Source organism: Nyctibius grandis, chromosome 2, assembly GCF_013368605.1.
Source record: "Nyctibius grandis isolate bNycGra1 chromosome 2, bNycGra1.pri, whole genome shotgun sequence".
NCBI lineage: Eukaryota > Metazoa > Chordata > Aves > Nyctibiiformes > Nyctibiidae > Nyctibius > Nyctibius grandis.
Window position 1 is genome coordinate 125,326,222 of NC_090659.1, and position 25,970 is coordinate 125,352,191.

Consider the following 25,970-nt stretch of genomic DNA (forward strand, 5'->3'; position numbering starts at 1 on the left):
GACCAGGTTGCTCCAAGCCCCATCCAACCTGGCCTTGAACACTGCCAGGGAGGGGGCAGCCACAGCTTCTCTGGGCAACCTGGGCCACTGTCTCACCACCCTCACAGTCAACAATTTCTTCCTAAGATCTCATCTAAATCTCCCCTCTTTCAGCATAAAGCCATTCCCCCTCATCCTATCACTCCATGCCCTTGTAAAACGCCCCTCTCCCGCTTTCCTGTAGCCCCTTCAGGCACTGGAAGGTGCTAGAAGGTCTCCCTGGAGCCTTCTCTTCTCCAGGCTGAACAGCCCCAACTCTCTCAGCCTGTCTCCAGAGCAGAGGTGCTCCAGCCCTCTGAGCATCTTCGTGGCCTCCTCTGGACTTGCTCCAACAGCTCCGTGTCCTTCTTCTGTTGGGGGCCCCAGAGCTGGATGCAGCACTGTAGGTGGGGTCTCACGAGAGCGCAGCAGAGGGGCAGAATCTCCTCCCTCGCCCTGCTGGCCACGCTGCTGTAGGTTTTTGATGGGTGTAATGATGTAAGAGAATCCAAAGCCTTCTCTAAAGTCCATTTAATCCTTGGCCACTGCCGGGGCTGTCAAGTAGCAGTGAGATTTTCGTGAGAGGCAATGCCTGCTCAATAGAGCTGGATGGAGATTGCTGGGCCCGTTTCCTCCAGTGTGCTCCCTTCAGATACCAGCTGTGAAATTCAGAAGACAGCAAAAGAGGGTTTTAAACAAAGTGGCAGAGGAATCGCTGCTTAACACATTCGAGATAGGCCAAGAGGCTGGAAAATTGATTGCAGGGAGCAAACTTGAAACGGGAAGAGGAGAAGGAACAAGATCGGGCTGCAAACTGATGTGGCAGACACTGCAATACACCTCAGTCACTGGTGGTGTGGTCTGGACTCAGGATTTGAAAGTCTCCACAAGCCACCTCCAACGTACAAAGCAGCCAGCCTCTATAGTACGTGTTCTTTGTCCAAAACTTTTTTGGGAACAGACACAAGGCCATGTCAGAACATTGTTTTTTTGTGGCCCGTTAAGGAGGTACAATCTGAAGCCTCGATCCTGTAATCTGATTTTTGAGTCTCTGTGGCGATTGCACGGCGCCCACCCTAACGGACTGTCCAACACAGAGCTGCCCTGTGTCAGACCTAGGAGACTCCTGACCAGCTGAAGCAGCAAACTGGGATCCACAGAGAACAGAGTCCACAAACCTGGGTCTCTGAAAGGTTTCTGGCTAATTTAAAAGTTCTTCTTTGCAGGGAGAGCACACAGAGAAGTACAGAGAAAGACGTTCTCAGCCTGGAGAAGAGATGGCTCAGGGGAATCTCATCGATGTCTATAAATGGTTGTAGCAAGGTGGGTGTTGGTCTCTTCTCCCAGGTAACAAGGGATAGGAGAGAGGAAACAGCCTCAAGTTGTGCCAGGGGAGGTTTAGATTGGAGATCAGGGAAAATGTCTTCCCTGAAAGGGTTGTCAAGCATTGGAACAGGCTGCCCAGGGCAGTGGTGGAGTCCCCATCCTTGAAGGGATTCAAAAGCCATGTAGATGTGGTGCTGAGGGACATGGGTTAGTGGTGGCCTTGGCAGTGCTGGGTTAACAGTTGGGCTTGATGGTCTTAAAGGTCCTTTCCAACCCAAACGATTCTGTGAATGTCTGAAGCGAGGATGCCAAGAGGATGGAGCCAGGCTCTTCTCAGTGGTGCCCTGTGACAGGACCAGAGGCTATGGGCACAAGCTGAAACACAGGAGGTTCCCTCTGAACATCAGGAACCATCAGGAAATCCCTCTGAACGTCACTTTTTCTCTGTGAGGGTGGCTGAGCACTGGCACAGGTTGTGCACGGAGGTTGTAGTTAAGAAAATCCATCCTCGTGCTCCTCTCCGTGCTGCGAACACAGGGGTGGTTATTCACCGCACGTCTGGTCTCTGCTCCACTTCAACTCCGCTAACCGCAGGGATTTCCCAGCTTCTCCACTCCGGCCCTGGTATCACTGCAGTGCTTTTATTTTCCAGATGAAATGACCTGCAATGCAGAGGTTCCCTTGCTACAGTGATCCTTCTACTAGATCTGTATTCCTCAATCCCCCTGGGTAATGCTTGGAGTAGGAAACTACTTGGTATAATAAGCACGTCAGCATTTTCCTAGCTGCATTTTTTTATTGGCTCATTTGCTGCATCCCTGACTTCAGTTAAGTTTTCTTTTCTTTTATCCCTCCCTCTGTGCCTCGAACTCAGGTTTCAATATCCCCGAGCTCACCTCTTGAAGAGAGCTGGCCAGATGTAGGGCAGCAGTTCTGCAAACAGAGTAACGTGGGGAGACAGGACCCTCTCCACAGCAGCAGCATCTCCCCTCCCAGGAAAGCTGGAGAGGGACTTTTTACAAGGGCATGGAGTGACTGGACGAGGAGGAATGGTTTTAAACAGAAAGAGGGGAGATTTAGACTAGATCTTAGGAAGAAATTCTTGCCTGTGAGGGTGGTGAGACCCTGGCCCAGGTTGCCCAGAGAAGCTGTGGCTGCCCCCTCCCTGGCAGTGTTCAAGGCCAGGTTGGATGGGGCTTGGAGCAACCTGGTCTGGTGGAAGGTGTCCCTGCCCGTGGCAGGGGGTTGGAACTAGATGGTCTTTAAGGTCCCGTCCAACCCAAACCATTGTGTGATTCTATGAAGGAGGTCTGTTAAAAAATGGAAGAAATGAAAAATGGCATCATTGGTGGATCTGAGGACTAACATCACCTATAAACGATGCTGACAGTGAAAAGAATCACAAGCAGAGAGGCTTGTGTGTGATGCAGCATGAAAAGCAGGGGTGCAAAGAGCAAGAAGCTAAAAGGACAAAGTGATCAAAGCAGCGAGCCAGGACAATAATTTTTGGAGGAGTACCGCGAGTGCATATAACAAGCAGGGGAGCTGTGTTCAAACAGGGTAAAATACAGTCCTGAATGCAAACATCTGAAAGCAGAAACCGGGAGGAAAGGCGCACGCAGAGCTCACCTATCAGTTACGAAGGCAAAAAGCACTCACCTTTGAGAGCCTGAAATGAGCCAAGCAAGGAGCTGGTCACCGACGGGCGGCTGCCGAGTGCCAGTATCACAGAATCACAGAATCAACCAGGTTGGAAGAGACCTCAGGGATCATCGAGTCCAACCATTGCCCTGACACCACCATGTCAACTAGATCATGGCACTAAGTGCCATGTCCAGTCTTTTCTTAAATACCTCCAGAGATGGTGACTCCACCACCTCTGTAAGAAAATACAAAAGGGAAACCCGGAGCGTAAAGGAATCCTAAAGCTAGAGAGGTCTGGGATGCAGTGGAAATACTCCTCACACAATTAGGCAAATCAACCCTATTAAAGGCCAATTGCACTGAAGAGTTGTTATCAATCACTCTCTCCCTCGCTTTCTTTATGCAATTATCCTAATTGCATAAAGGCTATTAAACAATTATCTTGATAACTGGAGCTTTGTTACCGGCTCTCCATTTTTTTTTCCTCCATAATTTTGCTCCTCATATAAATACCACTTTAAAGCAGTATTTAAATCATAGAATCATAGAATGTCAGGGGTTGGAAGGGACCTCTGGAGATCATCGAGTCCAACCCGCCTGCCAGAGCAGGACCAATCTAGGGCAGGTTACACAGGAATGCATCCAGACAGGGCTTGAAAGTCTCCAGAGAAGGAGACTCCACAGCCTCTCTGGGGAGCCTGTTCCAGGGCTCTGTAACCCTCACAGTAAAGAAGTTCTTCCTCATGTTGAGGTTGAACTTCCTGTGCTCCAGCTTGCATCCATTGCCCCTTGTCCTATCGCAGGGCACAAGTGAAAAGAGATTGCCCCTTTCCTCTTGACACCCAGCCCTCATCTATTCATACACATTAATCAGATCCCCTCTCAGTCTTCTCTTCTCCAGACTAAAAAGCCCCAGGTCTCTCAACCTTTCCTCCTAAGGCAGCTGTTCCAGTCCCTTCATCATCCTCGTAGCCCTCCGTTGGACTCTCTCCAGTAGATCTCTGTCCCTCTTGAACTGGGGAGCCCAGAACTTAACACAATACTCCAGGTGAGGTCTCACCAGGGTAGAGTAGAGGGGGAGGAGGACCTCCCTCGATCTGCTGGACACACTCTTCTTAATGCACCCCAGGATCCCATTGGCCTTCTTGGCCACGAGGGCACATTGCTGTCCCATGGATAACTTGTTGTCCAGCAGGACTCCAAGGTCCTTCTCCATGGAGCTGCTCTCCAGCAGATCACCTCCTAACCTGGGCTTGTGCATTTTGTTATTCCCTCCCAGGTGCAGGACTCTGCACTTATTCTTGTTGAACTTCATTAGGGTCCTCTTTGCCCAGCTCTCCAGTCTGTTCAAATCACGCTGAACGGCCGCTCAGCCTTCAGGTGTGTCAGCCAAACCTCCCAGCTTCGTATCATCAACAAACTTGCTGAGAAGACCCTCTGTCCCTTCATCAAGGTCGTTGATGAAGATGTTGAACAGGACTGGACCCAGCACTGATCCTTGGGGGACTCCACTAGTTACAGGTCTCCAGCTGGACTTGGCACCATTGATTACCACTCTTTGGGCTCTCTTTGGGCTCTCTATCTCTTTGGGCTCTAGGAAGAATTTCTTTTCAGAAAGGGTCATTAGACATTGGAATGGGCTGCCCAGGGAGGTGGTGGAGTCACCATCTCTGGAGGTGTTTAAGAAAAGAGGAGACTGAGGGGTGACCTCATTAATGTTTATATATATAAATATGTAAAGGGCAAGTGTCATGAGGATGGAGCCAGGCTCTTCTCAGTGACATCCCTTGACAGGAAAAGGGGCAATGGGTGCAAGCTGGAACACAGGAGGTTCCACATAAATATGAGGAAAAACTTCTTTATGGTGAGGGTGACCGAACACTGGCACAGGCTGCCCAGAGAGGTTGTGGAGTCTCCTTCTCTGGAGACATTCAAAACCCGCCTGGACGCGTTCCTGTGTGATATGGTCTAGGCAATCCTGCCCCGGCAGGGGGATTGGACTAGATGATCTTTCGAGGTCCCTTCCAATCCCTGACATTCTGTGATTCTGTGAAAAGACTGGACATGGCACTTAGTGCCATGGTCTAGTTGACATGGTGGTGTCAGGGCAACGGTTGGACTCGATGATCCCAGAGGGCTCTTCCAACCTGGTTGATTCTGTGATTCTGTGACCTTAAAGATTGCTTTAAGTATGTGTGTAAGAGTTTTCCTGAACAGGAGACACAAATTTCTGTGTAAAAAGCATAAACCATAAAAACACTCCCCCAAAAATGTACATTTTTATCCCCAAATGCCAGGTTCTCCCTCAGTCACAGATCGACGCTTTGCTGTCGGCACAGCGGTGTCTGTCTCAAGGCAACGTCATGGATTTAGTTCCACTTTTTTATTATTCAACTTTTTATACATAATAAATACAAACTTTTTACAGCCAATATAAAGAAAGCATCCGCACCTATGCTTTCAGTGTACTGACGCTGTACACGATGATACGTCGAATACATGCCCTGTATGAAGAAATCATAGTTAAAAAGGAGGCATATTTGTACAACTTCTCTTCTTTTTTTTTTTTCTTTTTTTAAATAAAATTAGCAGCTCTTACAGAAAATATTTTAAAATACAACTAAAGAGACTTTAAATAACACTTTCTGAATTTTGAAAGTCCAGGTATGATGGACACAGAAAAACTGGCCAAAGAAATTGAACATGAACGTTATGGCAACACTTGGTTTTCTTCTGCGTTGTGAAGCTTTCAAAATTGTTGCAAACAGTTAAATCTTTTTTTTTTAAAAACTTTTTTTTCTTTTTAAACTTAAGAATAAGTTTGATAAACACATAAAAAAGACCTCAAACAGATCAACAGGACAAGAGGTGCAAAAGAATGAAAAATATGGAAAAGACTTCATTGGATAGTCACTGATTTCGTAACTGATCCATGAATTTTCTTCAAACAGCCCCACTCTTGGTTAAAGATCCCACTGGGAAAGGAGGTTGGCAAAGACAAACGTCTCGGAGACCCAGCTTGGGTTGGGATTTACAAGTATGTGCAAAGTTTATGATAAAATCTTGTTAGATGATTTTTTTTTTTTGTAAATGCAGCCTCAAAAAATATAGCCCTTGTTAGTAAACTAAAGGTAGAAAACTCACTGGCTTAGGAAAAAAAAACAACGAAGACATAAGAGCGCATTCAACAGAACCCATATAACAGCTCAAAAACCCAACCTTGTGATGCCTTTTAACTGAAGCTTTGATCTGATGAAGATTGCTGAAAATAATTTAGTAAATACACAAAGAAAAACCTGTTTTCATCCAGTTTTTCCCTTTCCTCTGACGATTTCTCTCCACGTTGAACCTCAGAATATCCTCTGCCCTTCTCTTTCAAACACCACCAAAAAGAAGCTTCCTTTTCAGAGACCTCTGATTGAAAACTAGTTTTGAAATTCTTTTTACTCTTTATTTCTTGCCTAAGAAATTTCTTGGCCACAAAAGCGGCCCGAAGGCTTCGCAGAAACCAGCGCTCTTCCTGGCTCTCTGCTTTGGCTAGTTAACGGGCTTCGCGTGGGGAAATGCTACAGGACCATCCGATGCAAAAAAAAACCCCTAAATAATGCATGTAAATACTCTAAAATGTAACTTCTAACTCTAGCCAGATGTTTTGATGACAAAGATATACTGCTAACGTTGGATAATAAAGTACACGGCAATAACTGGGCTAAGAGTGACCCAAATACTTTAAAAATAAAAACCCAAATCCCCCAAATCTGCTAAGAAAAAAAAAATGAAGCTCAATTTCCAGATCTAGACAAAATCTCACTTACTTTTCTACCAGTTGGTTTATGCTATGGAACAAGATGTTGCTACTAATTCAGCACCTCCATATTAGATACTCTAATTCCTAAGTGTACGGCATAAATATTAATACAAAGAACATTTAGTTCTGTTTAACTGTTAATTATTGAAGAGGTGTGCATTAATGGAATTAACGCCATATGATCTGCATCAGTTTTCCTTATCTAGAAGATTATTTTCTTGTGTCTTCCTTTCTGCAAGGGGGTTAAAGAGGAGCCAGCCCTCTCCTTATAGTTATTTTTTCAGTTCCCTTTTTCATTCCGCAAGATCTGATTCAATGCCTCATCAGCCAAGTGATGCTACTTGAAGAATGGACAATCTTTAACACATTCCTATGGCAACAGTAATATACTGTACTAATGCACGTGATCGAAGTACGCTATGACTAAGTTGCATGAACGAGGCTCTTCCCTCAGCCTCCGTAGAAAAATTGACCATCTGCAGCCAAGAGAGAAACCTGCTCCAAGGCAATCCTCTGCTCGCTGTTTGGCCCGTCTTGGTTTGTGCTAAGAGAGGAAGAATGATGTCTAGAAATCAAAACCAACCAACCAACCAAAAAAAAAAAAGGCACAAAATAGTCATGACCGCGGGAAGGAATCCACCATGTCACTGCCACATAAAATCCTCCCTATCTTTTGCTCTATTAAAAGTCTTCATCATGCAAAGGTGCCTAAAAACGAGACTGACCAAACACCGCGTTTGGTCTTGATTGTAGCACTACTACTGAACTAGTCCAATCGTTACACCAGAGTGATTTCCACGTCCTCTATCTTCTCTGTTGTCCGGCGATGATGCTGTGTAGGGGGTGGTGGAGCTGCTCGCACCTGAAACAGCCAGAACCAACCTGTAACTATCAGAAAACTCAAAATTTCACAACTTGTATAGACTAAAACTGCGACTTTGGGCTCATCCCTCAAGATGATGCAAATACACAGATCGTATATTAAGATCAACAGAACTACAGTGAGTAACCAGCTGAATTCAGGTCCAGCAGTTTCCAATTAAGCCATCAAGGCTCTTCATTATAAACTGTCACCACTCTCAGGTGGTTTTTCTCCGGGATGACTAGTGTAAAAATACCGAGGGACATAACCTACCTACTCTGCCTGTACCGACGGATAATCCAGTACATAAACCGGACTTTGGACTTAGGTGGACTGGAAACTCCAAGAATACCTTGTTGCATTTAAGCAGCTTACTTGTATTTAATCAGTCACTGACCTGAACGATATACACCTCAAATCTGATGCTATTTTGACACTCTACCACATCAATAAAGTTATTATTGCTCCTAATAGAGATTATTTTAAGCGCTAACAGCATTTCATGGAGGGTTTTTATCATGATTTCAGAACACACCAGAGTGACTTGCTCTGGAAAACAAGAATTGTGGAGCAATACCAGAACAAACTTCACAATATTTTCAAACCTGGCATATTTAAAATGCAATACTAAAAGGAATCCTTTTAATTAAGGCATGACTTTGTGGTAATACCTTGAAAAGACAGTCAGTTGCAACAGTTTCTGCAACCTCATTCATTGAGAGTGCCAGGAAAATACAAATGTTACATCTTAATACGATTTGGTTTAGGACTTTGAAACCCCCAAAACTTGATTTCAAAGTTAATCCTAGGAGATGGATTTTGCAAGTTCTAAGTGATTAAATTCTTCCTTTCGTTTCCTGGCAAAATTTCTCTTTCTAGGCAGCAAAGACATCACAAAATATATAGACCTTATTGTTAAGAATTTTTAATCCAAACCCCTCAAATCAAGGGCTTTGGGAGTCCATTTAACCCTAAATGCAAAGGAGTCCCAAGGACCACATATTAATCAAACTGCTGGCAGGCAGATTTGTCTGCCAGCACACTGGAGAGGAAAAAAATGTACAAATCATATGATTAAACTGTTCTGGCATTTATTCGCCACCTCGTTTTTAGTTCTGTTTAGGGGTTATTCCACATGGCAAGAACTAAAATATCCCCCCAGCACCTGAAAAGGCAGTGTAAGTTTATCGACTAACATCTATTTTACTATCATTACAGATGTAATTTTCTCCCAGGTTAGATTTTGTGATCCATACGCCTCACACCGAGACATACAGATCTATCAAGGCAGATACAGAAGGGCAGGTTAGGTGAAGGACAGGGGATGGATAAGATTCAAGGTCATCTTTAAACACGATGATTCACTGTTTAAACAAGCGCAGCTTTGTTTTGTCCTATGTTCACTTCATCTCAAATAGCTCTTGTGTTCTATAGATTTTTGACACTTCTATGGTATTATCCAAGGGGAGTGAACAGACCTTTCCTCCCACTATTCATCTGAGATGCCGCATTTTTTATACATTATAATTGGATTTGCAGAACACAAGAGAGCCAAATCATCAGGCTGCTGTATCACCACCCTGCTTTGAATGTACCTAACCTGATTTACCAAGATTTAGCCTTGACTTGTGGCATCAATAAACACAACAGCATTTGGTTTTAACTTACAGGTCGCAGTTTGCCATACGATGTTTCGGGAGGAATTCGTGGAGGCTGTGAGAATCCAGGGGACTCTGAACTGAAGCTGTTTTCTGAAAGAGTAAGCAAGAACCCATCACAAACAAGCCACTCAGTGTTGCTGAATAAACTTTATGTTGCAAAAAAAGCTGTGTCTGAACCGCAAGTGTAGGGATTTGCACCTTGGGAGGAATAACCCCATGCACCGGTACAGGTTGGGGGCTGATCTACTGGAGAGCAGCTCTGCAGAGAAGGACCTGGGAGTTCTGGTGGACAACAAGTTCCCCATGAGCCAGCAATGTGCCCTTGGGGCCAGGAAGGCCAATGGTGTCCTGGGGTGCATGAGGAAAAGTGTGGGCAGCAGGTCGAGGGAGGTTCTCCTCCCCCTCTACACGGCCCTGGTGAGGCCACACCTGGAGTAACTGTGTGCAGTTCTGGGCCCCCCAGTTCAAGAAAGACAAGGAACTACTGGAGAGAGTCCAGCGGAGGGGTACGGAGATGGTCAGAGGGCTGGAGCATCTCTGCTACGAGGAGAGGCTGAGAGAGCTGGGGCTGTTCAGCTTGGAGAAGACTGAGAGGGGATCTTATCAACACTTACAAATACCTTAGGGGTGGGTGTCAAGGGGATGGGGCCAGACTCTTCTCAGTGGTGCCCAGTGACAGGACAAGGGGCAACGGGCACAAACTGAAATATGGGAAGTTCCATCTGAATATAAGGAGGAATTTCTTTACTTTGAGGGTGCCAGAGCCCTGGAACTGCCCAGGGAGGGGGGGAGTCTCCTTCTCTGGAGATATTCAAACCCGCCTGGACGTGACCCTGTGCAACGTGCTCTGGGTGACCCTGCTTTGGCAGGGGGTTGGACTGGATGATCTCCAGAGGTCCCTTCCAACCCTTAACCATTCTGTGATTCTGTGATTCTGTGATTTAGCTGAAATGTTTCTTTTACTATCACAAAACTTCTTACCGTTAGTTGACGGTGATCTGGGGAAGTACTGAGAACCTCTCTTATCTGGACTGTGGTAGGGACTGGTGGGAGGCTGGTCATACAGTGGCAGCAGTGGAAGGGTGTTATTAGGCTTCGGCGTCGGGGATACCTGTGTTAAAAAGAGCAAGGGGCTGCAGAAAGCCTTACTCTTCGCCAGTTTTTATGGCTGCATCGACGTGCACTAAGTTCTCTGATACATCAGTATGCTCAGTGTGGAGAAAAACTATCTGTCAAAAGCGCTGTCAGGTACGTTTAGGAAGGAAAGCCAAGATATCCAACAGAGATTATATTCTGTCCTAAATCATAGGTTGCCACTGAGCAGAAATTTTCATCCTCTTCCAGATAATTTAGAGAGATTTTTGGAAGGTTATTTGAAAAAAGTCCTTTGGCCAACCATGCCTCTCTACACAAAAGCGTTAAGATCATGAGTTTTATCCCAACTCAACTGCATTTATATCATTTAAACGTTAAGTTTTCATGGTCTTCTTAAATCAAAGAAAAAAAAATACTGGAGAAATTATTTTAGAGGCAACACGGAAAGTCCAGATTCTAGCACCACAATTACACATGAGAATGTGTCTGATTTTCTAATATGATACAAGGATTACAGAGCTATTGTGAAATGAGGACATTTTTGCAAAAATTACTGTAATACCATATTCATCAGTATTCTGCCCTTCAAAAACTGAGAGGATACAGATCAGATTTAAATATGAAAACATTAAATTAAGGCTGAGAGAGCCTGTAATTCTCTTTTTTGCCAGGCTGTGTCTGATGTCTCAGTCTATGCAATGGATTAATTACAGGAAGTAAGCTGTGAATTTCTCCTTTGGTTCATTTCTTTTTTTACCCAAATACCTGCCTTTATTCACACATCTGTTACATTTGCCAAAATATATTCAGTTGATAATTATTAGGCTAGGTAAGGAACGAAAAGGTGAGCGCTCAGGGTTTTTTTTTCCCCCCTTAAATTTGTTCTGATTTTTTTTTCTTAAATTGGTTCTTATTTTTAAGTTGGTTCTGATTTTTTTTTTACCTAAACAAGTGGCAGATCTTTGCAGCCTTGCAAAATTGCCCTAATAAACTAATATCACACGTGTAAACTAGCACCTCAACTCTTTACTTACCTGAATATCCCCAATCCACTGAGTCTCTCCATTTTCCGAGGCCGTAAGCTCTTCAACTAACACTGACGGGAACACCCCGACGCGTCCGTTGAATTCTCCTTCCCAAAAGCCATCATCATCTTGATTTTCTTTGTTCAAGATGCGGATGATCGCTCCTTCTGGGAAGGAGAGCTCATCATCTGTCTGGCCCTCGTAATCATAAAGTGCTTTTACAAAACAGACTGAAGAATGAAAGAGGAAAAAAGAAGTGTAATTGGGGTGAGCTTAAAAAAATAGTGAGTATTACACATACTTTACTCATTGATCTTAAATGTCTTTTCCAACTTAAATTATTCGATGATTCTATAATTGCTGAGTCAAATTATTTTAGTTTTCCAGAATTTTAGTTAATGTTGTTAATGTCAACACTTACAAATACCTTAGGGGTGGGTGTCAAGAGGAGGGGACCAGAGTCTTCTCAGTGGTGCCCAGTGACAGGACAAGGGGCAACGGGCACAAACTGAAACACGGGAAGTTCCAGCTGAATATGAGGAGGAACTTCTTTGTTGTGAGGGTACCAGAGCCCTGGCACAGGCTGCCCAGGGAGGGTGGGGAGTCTCCTTCTCTGGAGATATTAAAAACCCACCTGGACACGACCCTGTGCAACGTGCTCTGGGTGACCCTGCTTTGGCAGGGGGTTGGACTGGATGATCTCCAGAGGTCCCTTCCAACCTTAACCATTCTGGAATTCTGTTAATCTCAACTCTATGAGATAGCCAGGTAAATTATGAAGATTTGATATGAGACAGGTAATTACTGAGAGCAGTTGTACTCAGATACAGGTCAAATATGAGAAATTCTCACTTGCAACATCCAAACTCAAGATGCAGAATGCTTTCGAGAACAAGCTTAATATCCTATTTATTTATTTATTGGTATTTACCACTGGAGTCTCCATTCAGGCTGCCTGAGACTAAGTCAGCCTCCGTGGAGTTATTTGAGGTGTGTGATCGACTATCCAGCGCCGCCAGGGACTGGAGCATACTCAGCAGACTGCTGGATGTCGGGAACTGCAGGTACTTCTCCGGCACGTAACCCACTTGACCCGCTTTATTCCGTGCCTGTAAGCAAACGACAGAAAAGATGCTCTGCTTTTGCATTCTACCCTGAAAATAATCCAAATACTTCCTCCCGTCCCAAGGTCTATTTCTAAAATAGTGAAAACAATCTCAGAAAAATGATACCTTTACCCAGTCTTCCATATCTCCGTCTTCAATAACCTCCAATACCTCGTGTTCCTCTATGGTCAATTCATCTGGCTGAGAAGCCTGAAGGATATAACAGGGAGATCAGAAAAGAAAAGTGTTTTCAGGCGCAGGGACAGGCAGTGTGAAGAACATTAGTGCCATGGTCTAGTTGACATGGTGGTGTCAGGGCAACGGTTGGACTTGATGATCCCAGAGGTCTCTTCCAACCTGATTGATTCTGTGATTCTGTGACATTCTCATCCAGACTTTTATTAAAACTTCTGTATTTTAAAAAATTGAAAATTTTATGACGTAGCCTACTTTAAAACATATTAATAAGGGTTTTTCTGTGTGCCTACAGACAGTCATAAAACCCTTTTTCAGTCAAGAGGATAGATGGAAGCACCCTGAATACCACCCAGAGTGTCAAACCCTATTGACTTTTGAAACCCTAATTACTCCGTACGTTAAGACTAAGCCTGCCACGGGCTTCGGCTACCGCAGCGGTGTGATTTACAGCTGACCTAGCAGCGCTAGCAGAAGTAAAGAGCATGAATGCAATTTGTCAGCAGAGCTTTAACTCATGAATGGTGGTTTCACTATCAGAGCACAAAGAAGAGCTTTGTTGTACAGCAGGCAAGGACGCCGAACACTGAGAAGGCATTTCTAATACAGCCACGCCAGCTCAGCATCAGAAATCAGAACATCTTCTCACAGCAGGCACAGAACTGGTCTCCCTGAAGCCAGACAGGGACGTTTGTTGCCCAGAGAAGCTGTGGCTGACCCCTCCCTGGCAGTGTTCAAGGCCAGGTTGGATGGGGCTTGGAGCAACCTGGTCTAGTGGAAGGTGTCCCTGCCCGTGGCAGGGGGGTTGGAACTAGATGGTCTTTAAGGTCCCTTCCAACCCAGACCAGTCTGTGATTCTATGAACATGCACCATTGTTGAGCCAAATGGTGATATTCTGCCTCAAAGTCCCACAGAACAGTTACACCTACTAGTTGTTTGTTGCATAATTCATTCTTCTAATCAAACAGAGAAAAAACCACAAACCTTGTAAGAATAAACGACTTTGCAGGTGAGAGGATAATTTCTTAGAGTACCAGAAGGACTAGAACTACTGTCATCAAAAACATCCATGTTGTCTTCAAGCTCTTCACCTTCTTCCTTTTCTGCATCAGCATTAATCTATTAAAACAAATTAAATTTGGCATTATACCATCAAATAAAAATAAGTGCAGAAAGAACAATAAAAATGATCAATATTCTTCAGTGTGGTTTTTTTATTACTTATGATTATTGAAACGGGACAAAAAAACAATGACTAAATCATAGTCCATGTACAATTCTCAATTAAAGCAGTCATCAAACAAAGCAAATACAGGGAAGCAAAAGAATAAGAGCTGTCACCAGATTACACCTTTGCTTAACTCAGCTGTATTTCTTCATTCAAGCACAAGACTTTAAAAACAACTGCAGAAGATTTTCTAATTTTTTATGTAAGCTATGAAACAGTAACTAATGTACTTTGAGATGCCATTTCAGAGGAATAGCAAACAGTTTAATGGAAAAGAGGGTCACTTACTAGGAGTTAATGTTATTCAAAGATTAATGTACCTGTGACCATGAGTTATAAAATGAAACTGTAGTGGAAATACTCAAACTTGAAAAAAAAATTTAAAACTCAGCCTTCCAGCTGGTGTATTCTGCAGAATAGATTTATAAAAAAAAAAATCCTTAGAGAAAGAATGATGATTAAAAACGAGATATAAAATTTAAATAAAAACTGAAGTCAATACACTGGAAAAATACAAGTTTCTATAAATGTAGTTCGGGCAACGTTGACATGAGTTGTGCTTTGGCCTTGGGCCTGGATTAATTTTGAATAAACACTTTATCTCATGTGAAAATAGGAAAGTCCTTCGAATCAAAGGCCACACTGTTATGGATGTGCCATCTTCCCTTTATTTATTCCTTTTCATTGGAGAGTGAATGCGGTATTCCTCATGAAAACTGAAAGGCTGATAAATCGACAAGAAGTTACGCTGAGACCAAAAAGGCACCGTGCAGCCTCCCTGAACCAGCTGTCTCTGTACCTCTGCTCTGTGACACCTCTGCTCTTCTAGACTTGGAGTAGAAGAGCACAAAGCTTCATCAGAGAGTGGTTAGAAAGCGGTCCGGCAGAAAGGGACCTGGGGGTGCTGATCGACAGCTGGCTAAACATGAGCCAGCAGTGTGCCCAGGTGGCCAAGAAGGCCAATGGCATCCTGGCCTCTATTAGGAATAGTGTAGCCAGCCGGTCTGGGGAAGGGATCGTCCCTCTGTGCTCGGCACTGGTGAGGCCCCACCTTGAATCCTGTGTCCAGTTCTGGGCCCCGCACTGCAAGAAAGATGTTGAGGTGTTGGAGTGAGTCCAGAGGAGGGCGACCAAGCTGGGGAAGGGTCTGGAGGGTCTGACCTCCAAGGAACGGCTGAGGGAGCTGGGGGTGTTTAGCCTGGAGAAGAGGAGGCTCAGAGGTGACCTTAGTGCAGTCTACAACTACCTGAAGGGAGGTTGTAGTGGAGTGGGAGTCGGCCTCTTCTCCCAGGCAACTAGCGATAGGACAAGAGGACACAGCCTCAAGCTTGGCCAGGGGAGGTTCAGGTTGGACACGAGGAAGCATTTCTTCTCAGCAAGGGTCATTAGCCATTGGAAGGGGCTGCCCAGGGAGGTGGTGGCGTCACCATCTCTGGAGGGGTTTAAGAAAAGACTGGACATGGCACTTAGTGCCCTGGTCTAGTTGCCATGGTGGTGTGAGGGCAATGGTTGGACTCGATGATCCCAGAGGGCTCTTCCAACCTGGTTGATTCTGTGATCATTTTCTGACTCAGATTAATTTTTATGTTACAATTTTCAGAATGCATCCTTGTAATTCATATTATTTTTGCCCTGTTTATTTTCGTTCAAGGGCAGTTTGCATCCATCACTACTTAAATGTGTTCATGGATGTTGCGGTAACAAAAAAAAAAATCACTGTCCTACCTAGCTAATGCTTTGATATATTAACAGCCAACTATAAATTAAGGCAAACTTAAGGTTTCCCCCTTCAGTTTCCAACTGCCTTTTGCTGTGCCTGGTCTATGTCCCAGCACCCAAAGCTGACTGCCTTACAAAACATCATGGAAATTAGTGTATCATGTCTAGAAAGACTCGTTTGTAAAACATCTGGTCCTGGTTTTCTAAGACGAGGAGGAAAAATACATTTTAATTTTCAGTGTGTGGGCTGCTCCAACTCCTTGAATAGATCTTGTGCAAAGTGGGCACATAGAAAGAAAACAGCGTTAACGACACAGAAAACTTAGCGGTTTGTTTGTGGTCTACTGGAAGGTGTCCCTGCCCATGGCAGGGGGTTGGAAGTAGATGGTCTTTAAGGTCCCTTCCAACCCAAACCGTTCTATGGTTCTATGCAGCTCATCCTTCTATGGAGTCTCATAATGAAAGAGCGTAAGCAAAGAATAAATACATCAGCCACAATTATACCCAAGGTACATAACAGAGAAGAAACATAAGAATAAATGCAGGTAAGAGGGTGACAAGATAGGTGACTACACGTAAGAGAGAAGGTATGCAGATATATGTCTTGTTTTGTTGCATATTCTACACAAAAATATATTCAATACCAAAAAAATATACCAAAAGCCCTTTTTTTTTTTCTATCCTTGGGAACGCAGAAACCCTGGCAACAACAGAGGACACATTTATATCCAACCACCTTCAGTCTGATTTGGATCTATGACCTGTAAGAGCTAAAAAAGGCTGAAATTTCCTGCGAAGTCACTAACAGAGTGGAGCAGCCGACGGTATCCATCACCAGAGGCAGTTTGCAACACATGTATTTAGGGACTGAAACCACAACTTGTTTCGCACAGGTCACTGGTATTAGATGAAAACCAGGCTGGAATACGAACCAGTAACGTCGTAGTTGCAAGATGCTCTAACCTTTTACAGTTAAAAACATCCATTTTCAGGGTCACAGTAAACGTACCAACTGCAAACTTTATTTCTGACTCTGCAATACTGTACTTCTACTGTACAAATGCTTCTTGCAACTGTACTGCTTCAAGTCCCAGACAATGCAAAACAAAACACAAACCCCATAAAGACATTATTCTCTCCTCCTTTTTGGATAAATTACATAATATTTACAATCCATTTGTTGTAGGCAGCATAAAGGTTTCCCAACAATGTTAATATGCAAGAGGAGCATTGTATAATTTTTCCAGATGACATTAAAATTCAAAATGATTATTAACTTTTTTGGGCATCTACACTGGGAAAAAAAAGTATTCTCTCCCAAGATCGCAAGAAATTTAACAAGGCCAAGTGCAAGGTCCTGCACGTGGGTCAGGGCAATCCCAAGCACAAATCCAGGCTGGGCAGAGAATGGATGGAGAGCAGCCCTGAGGAGAAGGACTTGGGGGTGATGGGTGACGAGAAGCTCACCAGGAGCCGGCAACGTGCGCTTGCAGCCCAGAAAGCCAACCATGTCCTGGGCTGCATCCCCAGCAGCGTGGCCAGCAGGGCGAGGGAGGGGATTCTGCCCCTCTGCTCCGCTCTCGGGAGACCCCCCCTACAGTGCTGTGTCCAGCTCTGGGGCCCCCAACACAAGAAGGACACGGAGCTGTTGGAGCGAGTCCAGAGGAGGCCACGGAGATGCTTAGAGGGCTGGAGCCCCTCTGCTCTGGAGACAGGCTGAGAGAGTTGGGGCTGTTCAGCCTGGAGAAGAGAAGGCTCCGGGGAGACATTCTAGCTCCTTCCAGTGCCTGAAGTGGCTACAGGAAAGCGGGAGAGGGGCTTTTTACAAGGGCATGGAGTGACAGGACGAGGGGGAACGGTTTTAAACTGAAAGAGGGGAGATTGAGATGAGATCTGAGGAAGAAATTCTTGGCTGTGAGGGTGGTGAGACCCTGGCCCAGGTTGCCCAGAGAAGCTGTGGCTGCCCCCTCCCTGGCAGTGTTTAAGGCCAGGTTGGACGGGGCTTGGAGCAACCTGGTCTGGTGGAAGGTGTCCCTGCCCATGGCAGCGGGGTTGGAACTAGATGATCTTTAAGGTCCCTTCCAACCCAAACCAGTCTATGATTCTATAAGATTTTGCATTTCATCATTAGAGCAGAAAGTCAGCCAGCTGGACAGGTGACGGCCTACTAACTCCTTTATCTTGCTACATTACTGTAGTAGGTTACACAAACACAGTGACATCAAGCCATCAATGCTGCTCTCTTCTTTTCAGCTCTTTGAGAGAAAATACATCGAGAGCTTTGCTGAAGAAATTGCATGATGACAAGTACTGACACAAAGAGCAAAGCAGTAAGGTCGGCAGGTAGCTGGTTTCTGTACACTAAACACTGCCCACTCGTCAAGGATGAAGTGAAAATGCTGCTTGTTGTATGCTGCAGTAACACTAATAATTGCAAGCAGCTCAATTTCGGTAACAGTTCTAAGAATTCCATCTACGGGCTGTGCTCCTCTGGCCTGCCAAGGTCAACAGCATCTTTTTTTTTTATAGGGGAGCGTACGTAAGTGTTAAAGGGGAAAATAAGAATCAGAGTTTAACCTCCCACGCTGTGGCATCTGCTGCCTTGCCAGGGACGAGCACGGGGTTTGGCTCCAGGGCCAACTGTTGGCACGTCCGATGAGACAGAGAACAAGGTGTTGGGTGGAATCCAACACGCACAACGGGAAGTTAAAGGAGGTGGAGGACAAGAAGAAAGCAAAAAAAAACACCAGTTAAACACAGCTATGTAACGTATCCTAAACACAGCTTACGTAACATCCATATACGCATTCAGTTCTGGGCTCCCCAGTTCAAGAGGGACAGAGATCTACTGGAGAGAGTCCAACGGAGGGCTATGAGCATGATGAAGGGAGTGGAACACCGGCCTTAGGAGGAAAGGTTGAGAGACCTGGGGCTTTTTAGTCTGGAGAGGAGAAGACTGAGAGGGGATCTGATTAATGTGTACAAATAGATGAGGGCTGGGTGTCAAGAGGAAAGGGGCAACCTCTTGTCACTTGTGCCCTGCGATAGGACAAGGGGCAATGGATGCAAGCTGGAGCACAGGAAGTTCAACCTCAACATGAGGAAGAACTTTACTGTGAGGGTTACAGAGCCCTGGAACAGGCTGCCCAGAGAGGTTGTGGAGTCTCCTTCTCTGGAGACTTTCAAGCCCCGTCTGGATGCGTTCCTGTGTGACCTGCCCTAGATTGGTCCTGCTCTGGCAGGGGGGTTGGACTCTATGATCTCCAGAGGTCCCTTCCAACCCCTAACATTCTATGATTCTATGATCCTCATCTATCCTGGCTAGAAAGGATCTGAACTTGGCGCAAGAACTCCTTTGGGATTTGGGAAGGCTGAAGCTTGGATCTGCACACTCCAACTTTAATTATGCTACCAACCATGGGAATAAAGCACTGCACTGTTTGAGCTCTGGGTGTAACGTCCTACAAGAAACATCCCAACACCCTGAAGAAAGAAAAGAATGGATTCAGGAGTCTCAGGATTTGCTGAGTGCTCGGTCACGTTTTTGAACTCACGTTGGCGTAGATGAAAATAGCTGTATATCCAAAAAAACCATTTCCCTCTAAGGGTTTGCCACCGTTACCAAGAAAACAATAAAGAAGCAAAAAAGCATGAAGAAACATGGGAACGAGGAGGATTTTTTGTGCGTAGATAGTACATAGTTGCTGAAATGGAGATTTTGTTTCTCTTAGGCGGTCAGCGAAAGCAAGTCGTTCTCCAAGTCATTTGCAATGCAATGAAAAACCACATTCCCATTCCCCCGGCAAGTTTTGTTATACAGAAGATACATTCTGGCTGTCCAAAGCATTTCAGATTAAAAAGAAAGCGTGAATTAATTCTAATAGTGTACCAAGACTATAGGAAAGTATCCACACACAAAGACTTCATAAAAGCCTCTTGAATTTGGTTAAATATTAAATCTATAAAACCATACAGAAAATTTAAAATTTTTTTGAGGCAAACTGACTAAACCTTCAGGAATTTTATTTTAGTTGGTTACTGGTGAAGAGCAACAGATTGGTTAGTTTTACTGCCAAAGGTGACAGCTCAGCGTCGCATGCCATGTAGGGGAATTAAAAAAAAATAGAAGTATTAAGAGCTCTTTTAGCAGTTCCTGTTTTCTGAAGAAGGTTTCTTGGTTCAGGCAGCTGCTCGATTCAGCTCTTGTTATTTATTTTGAAATATATCATTCTTGGGGGTCGGGGGGGAGAAGGGAGGGAAATGAGCGTTTGCTGGTTTATTTTTTCTTGAATTACATAAAAAATGTGCTTTCTTCCAAGCTAAACAGATGGGAGATGTCTCTGGCTTATTTTGCAAACCAACTAGACATTACAAATGCAATTAGTCTTACGTACAACTGAATTAAAAAATCATTACCAATATTCCACTGATCAAAGTTGCTTTTTAGTTCAATTTTGGGTATATTGGATGAAATTTTCGAAAGACCGTGACTTCGGACACAGCGAGACATAATCATGCAATTGAATTTAACAGTTTAAGAAGTTACCAGCTCTTTGGATGAAATGCAGTGGTGATCTGTGGTCTCCTCCAATTTAACTTCAGCATTGTTTTCGTAAAGAAAAAGTCAAATATTTAATGTATCATCTCAAATAACAGGGTAGTAACTTGCAGGTCAGCAGTGGTAACAGCTAAATCTATGATAAATTCTTTGAGGGAGAGATCTAACCCTGCTCACAGGAATAGACAGCCTGTTTTCCAAAGCCTTTCACTGGTTTTGAATGAATCAAATTCAGAATGAATCGATCAACCCCGAACTTGTGCGGGATTTGCTGCTCCAGCTGGATCCCTACAAGTCAATGGGGCACGATGGGATTCATCCAAGGGTACTTAAAGAACTGGCTGACGTCATAGCAAGACCTCTCTCAATGATTTTTCAACGCTCTTGGGAATCTGGAGAGGTGCCAGTTGACTGGAAGTTGGCAAACGTTGTCCCAATCTTCAAGAAGGGCAAGAGGGATGACCCTGGTAGCTACAGGGGTTAGTCTCACCTCGGTGCCTGGCAAAATTATGGAGAAAATTTTTCTGGGAGTTATTGAAACACATCTCAAAGACGATGCAGTCATTGGTCCCAGCCAGCACGTGTTCATGAGGGGAAAGTCCTGTCTGACAAATTTGATTTCTTTCTGTGACATCAAGGTTACCCACCTAGTTGACCAAGGGAAGCCAGTTGATGTAATCTTTTTGGATTTCAGTAAAGCTTTCGATACTGTCTCTCACAGTATCCTCCTGGGCAAAATGTCCAGCATGCAGCTGGATGAACACATAATGCAACAGGTGAACAATTGGCTGATGGGTAGGGCTCAAAGAGTTATAGTAAATGGGGTTACATTGGGCTGGCAACCGGTCACTAGTGGGGTTCCTCAGGGATCCATCTTGGGGCCAGTGCTCTTCAATATCTTTATTAATGATGTGGACGCAGGACTTGAAGGACTACTATCCAAGTTCGCTGATGACACTAAATTGGGAGGAGCTGTTGACACCTGGGAGGGCAGAGAGGCCCTGCAGAGAGACCTAGATAAATTAGAAGGGTGGGTGAACACCAACCGCATGAAGTTCAACAAGGGAAAGTGCCGGATTTTGCACCTGGGACATGGCAACCCTGGATGAACATACAGGCTGGGGAACAAGAGGCTGGAGAGCAGCCCTGCGGAAAGGGATCTGGGGGTTCCGGTCAATGGCAAGTTGAACATGAGCCAACAGTGTGCCCTGGCAGCCAAGAGGGCCAACTGTGTCCTGGGGTGCATCAAGCATAATATTGCTAGCCGGTCGAGGGAGGTGATTGTCCCGCTCTACTCTGCACTGGTGCGCCCTCACCTTGAGTACTGTGTGCAGTTTTGGGTGCCACAGTATAAAAGGGATACGAAGATACCAGAGAGTGTCCAGAAGAGAGCCACAAAGATGGTGAAGGGTTTAGAGGGGAAGCCATAGGAGGAGCGGCTGAAGTCACTAGGTCTGTTCAGCTTGGAGAAGAGAAGACTGAGGGGAGACCTCATTGTGGTCTACAACTTCCTCACAAGGGGAAGTGGAGGAGTAGGCGCTGACCTCTTCACCCTGGCAACCAGTGACAGAACTCGAGGGAATGGCAGGAAGATATGCCAGGGGAGGTTTAGGTTGGATATTAGGAAAAGGTTCTTCACCCAGAGGGTGGTGGAGCACTGGAACAGGCTCCCCAGGGAAGCAGTCATGGCGCCAAGCCTGACAGCATTCAAGAAGCATTTGGACAATGCCCTCAGACACATAGTGTGAATTCTGGGGCTGTCCTATGCTGGGACAGGAGTTGGACTCGATGATCCTTGTGGGTCCCTTCCAACTCAGGACATTCTATGATTTTACACAATTTTCATCTCAAATAGCCAAATCAGTTTGGAAAACAGGCTTTGCTTTCTTGATGACTTTCAGTGCGATCCACACATAAACAACTCTTAAAGAGATGATGTAGGGCCTACAGTTTTCTAGACATTTTGGAAAAAAAAAAGCCTTTCATCCAAGTATCTCGGATAACATTGTAAACTATTCATGAAACTTCAAAGGAACACGCAGACATTTTTCTTTTCAGGAGATGGCAAATAAATGTTATGGCACTAATCCAAGGTCAGAAAAATCAATCTAAGGTAAACTCAGCAACAGAACCCAGAAATTCAACTGTTTTTTGGTTGCTTCCATGAAATTCAGATACATGCTTCAGCCACGTAAAGCTACAAGATGCTTTGTAGCTTTGCACATTCAAAGAAGGGCAACGGAATTGGTGAAGGGTCTGGAGCACAAGTGTGATGAGGAACAGCTGAGGGACCTGGGGGTGTTTAGCCTGGAGAAAAGGAGGCTAAGGGGAGACCTTCTTGCTCTCTACAACTGCCTGAAAGGAGGGTGTAGAGAGGTGGAGGTCGGTCTCTTCTCCCAGGTAACAAGCGATGGGACGAGAGGAACTGGCCTCAAGTTGTGCCAGGGGAAGTTTAGACTGGAGATGAGGGACAATGTCTTCATGGAAAGGGTTGTCAAGCCCTGGCACAGGCTGCCCAGGGCAGTGGTGGAGTCCTCATCCCTGGAGGGATTCAAAAGCCGTGTAGATGTGGTGCTGAGGGACGTGGGTTAGTGGTGGGCTTGGCAGTGCTGGGTTAACGGTTGGACTTGATGATCTTAAAGGTCCTTTCCAACCAAAATGATTTTATGATTCTAAGATTCTTCCACTTAACTAACAACCAACCAAATATTATCAATTTTGGTTTATATTTGATATTAAGTTAGGAGCTGCTGCTAGGAAAGAGCCATACGGAGAAAAGATGAGGTTTACACTTTGGAAACCGTACCAGGTGTGAAGAGCCGTTGTTGGTCACCGAAGGCAGGCTGGCCCAGCGCTCGTTTTCCAGTTCTTCCATCACTTGGTTCATTGCGCTTTTTAGCCACGTATCCACGGACACACCGATCTGCTTCAGCAGATCGAGACGGGCTTCTGCTTTCAGCTTAATTATCTGAGGAAATAAACAGGCACAAGTCAGAATTCTTTCAAGATTACGTTTCACTCCTTGCCACGATTCAAATGTGTTATTTCCTGATCCGCAAATTACTCAGGTGGCTCCGAAAGCTGCTGCACGCAGAAACGAGTCCAGTTCTTCATTTCCTTGCCTGCGGGAATGCGGTGTGAGCCAAGAGCCAGGGAATGGTTTTCTAGAGATGTATTTCACAAGTTGGTGTTTTTAAAATAACATCTATTAGTTTATACTAACTTTCGATTCATCTATTCTAGCGGTCGGTTAGTTTATGATTTTCAAAGTGCAAAAACCCAGACTAAAGCCAGTGCTTCACGGTATTTTTAAAATTAGGAATACTCCTGAGCTGCAGACCCTGGATGCCCTTTTGGCTGGTGACTAAACTGGATGTGATACACAAATAAATCCAACACAATACACACACACAAACCCACCAACCCCCAAAATGAGAACCACAGAATCACAGAATCAACCATGTTGGAAGAGACCTCTGGGATCATCGAGTCCAACCATTGCCCTGACACCACCATGTCAACTAGACCACGGCACTAAGTGCCATGTCCATTTTCCATCAGCACTTCCCAGAGATCATAAGAAGATTATTTGTTATGGAAACAGAATATCTTAATAATTCTAAAATTAAATAAATATCACACTTCAATAAGCAGTTTCATGTTTTTGTCTTTAGAACAGAATGAAAATTTAGGTTTTCTGACAGCTGGGTTCCCTTCAGCATCCTGGCATGCTTTCCGGCCAGTGGAGCCAAGGCTTTAACAAATTCATGGCAAACCACCAACCATATCCAAATTATTTAACAAGCTAAACAGAAGGAATGGAAAGAGTAGCATGAAAAAATGCAGAATTTCAAGAAAAGCGAAATTCAGAATTTCAAGAAAAGAAAAGCAGAATTTCAAAGACCAAGAAGAGGGGGATAAAAATGGATAAAATGAGGATATTTATGTCCAGTCCAGCCCTATCCTCATCATCCTGTTGCACTTACTCATGAGAGGAACCAAAATCAAGTGATTTAGCAAAGGTCGTTCAGTGAGTCACTGATGGAGGCAACAACAGAAACCCTCTGAACACAGTAGACTATGTAAGAACATATGTACAGCATTTCTTCTCAGCAAGGGTCATTAGCCATTGGAAGGGGCTGCCCAGGGAGGTGGTGGAGTCACCATCTCTGGAGGTGTTTAAGAAAAGACTGGCCATGGCACTTAGTGCCCTGGTCTAGTTGACATGGTGGTGTCAGGGCAATGAATCACAGAATCAATCAGGTTGGAAGAGCCCTCTGGGATCATCGAGTCCAACCATCCTTACTATAGACAAAATTTTGTGTTGAGCCGAAATGATATTGGTGTTTTTCTTGGTTTTGACATGCTGCTGCACTTTATTATTATCTTTCTATTAAGCAGATAAATCAGAAAATAAACAACTCTAACCTTCATTCAGCTGAACCCCTCAAACATGGGTCCATTTGAATTTTAAAACTAATTGCAAAGGTGACTTTAAACCTGTTTCAAACAATGAAACTCTTTTTGAGAGAGATTATTTTTAATTCCACTTAGAAGAAACGTGATTTTTTAAAAAAAGCTAACTTGTTAGAGTAAAATTTACTATGTGAAACGGATCTTCGTATGGGTACGGCTGCATGCACACGCTCTCCCACATAATTAGGTATAGAGACTGAAGGACTGGACAACTTTAAGAAATATTTCCCACGGGAAAAGCCAATGCCACTTAGCCAAGAGGTTTCTATTTTCCCATGCAAGTGGTCTTCAGGTGAATGATTAACTTGTCCTGTAAATACTGTTGTTATAGCCAAGAAAATGAGGAAAACAGTAAAATATATTAATCTGCATCTCCCCGCTTTAGTCAAGAGTCATAGAATCATAGAATCATTTTTCACAGAACTACTTTTCCACGAAAAAATTTCAGAAAATTAAATTTAAATCAGTATTTCAGAAAATAATGATTAAAAAGAACAAAAAGTCCAAAGATCGATCCACACGTCAGCATTTACAGTTGAAAGGCAGATCCTTTCAGTTCAATTGCATCATCAAGCATCTTTTGAAAACCTTGTATGGCCCAAGCCCCAACCCAACATTTGTAAATATTTACAAAAGCAATACCTATGAGAAGGTTTGAAATCAGAAGTGTTAGATGGTTTTAAGAGTTTTGAGTTCCTGGAGTGAATGTAAGAGGCATTTTATCCCTTTATTGGTCCTAGAAAGGCAATACCTCTCACTCAGTTTTTTCCTTTTGCCCCTAATTATATTAGTTTGTGTATTTTAAAGCCCTAAGAACACGGAAGCAATAATAACGTTAATTAATCATTAACCTTTTATTTGGAAAAACTTGTTTTAGGAGCACTTATCAAATTGAGAAGTGGATTTCTCACTACATCAAGCTAAACAGAAAATACACTTTTAAACCAAAGATGTTACCACGGAAGGGTTGCACCAAAAAAGCTAAATCCAGTGATGCCCATTTCTGCATATGAACACACCTCTCTCCTGCTAATAAGTATTCCAGAGTTTGAACCAAACCACTTTCTAAACACATCTGCTTTGAGAGAAGGGGAGATGAGTGACTCTATGGCACCCAGTGAAGATGAGCACTGATCCCACCTCTTATTTGGATGCTCCTACACCCAAGATGAACTACCTGCTAGCATGATGTTGGAGCGTGGCCAGCTCCAACCTTGGCAGCTGCACGTGAACAGGCAGGTTGGACAT

General features: G+C 44.2%; 1 protein-coding gene across 3 annotated transcripts in view; it reads right to left on the reverse strand.

Moving 5' to 3' along the window:
• Window positions 1–5,356: 5,356 nt before the first annotated feature.
• The window catches only part of FCHSD2 (FCH and double SH3 domains 2), a 213,055-nt gene continuing 192,441 nt past the window's right edge, over window positions 5,357–25,970 (reverse strand). For all 3 annotated transcript variants that reach the window (XM_068420880.1, XM_068420899.1, XM_068420889.1), the window contains 8 exons: window positions 23,053–23,214; window positions 13,726–13,860; window positions 12,672–12,755; window positions 12,371–12,548; window positions 11,449–11,669; window positions 10,301–10,430; window positions 9,327–9,409; window positions 5,357–7,658 (listed from right to left, as the gene is read on the reverse strand). In XM_068420880.1, the coding sequence (XP_068276981.1) occupies window positions 7,575–7,658; window positions 9,327–9,409; window positions 10,301–10,430; window positions 11,449–11,669; window positions 12,371–12,548; window positions 12,672–12,755; window positions 13,726–13,860; window positions 23,053–23,214 (1,077 nt within the window). In that variant the 3' untranslated portion in view covers window positions 5,357–7,574. The remainder of the gene's footprint in view (window positions 7,659–9,326; window positions 9,410–10,300; window positions 10,431–11,448; window positions 11,670–12,370; window positions 12,549–12,671; window positions 12,756–13,725; window positions 13,861–23,052; window positions 23,215–25,970) is intronic.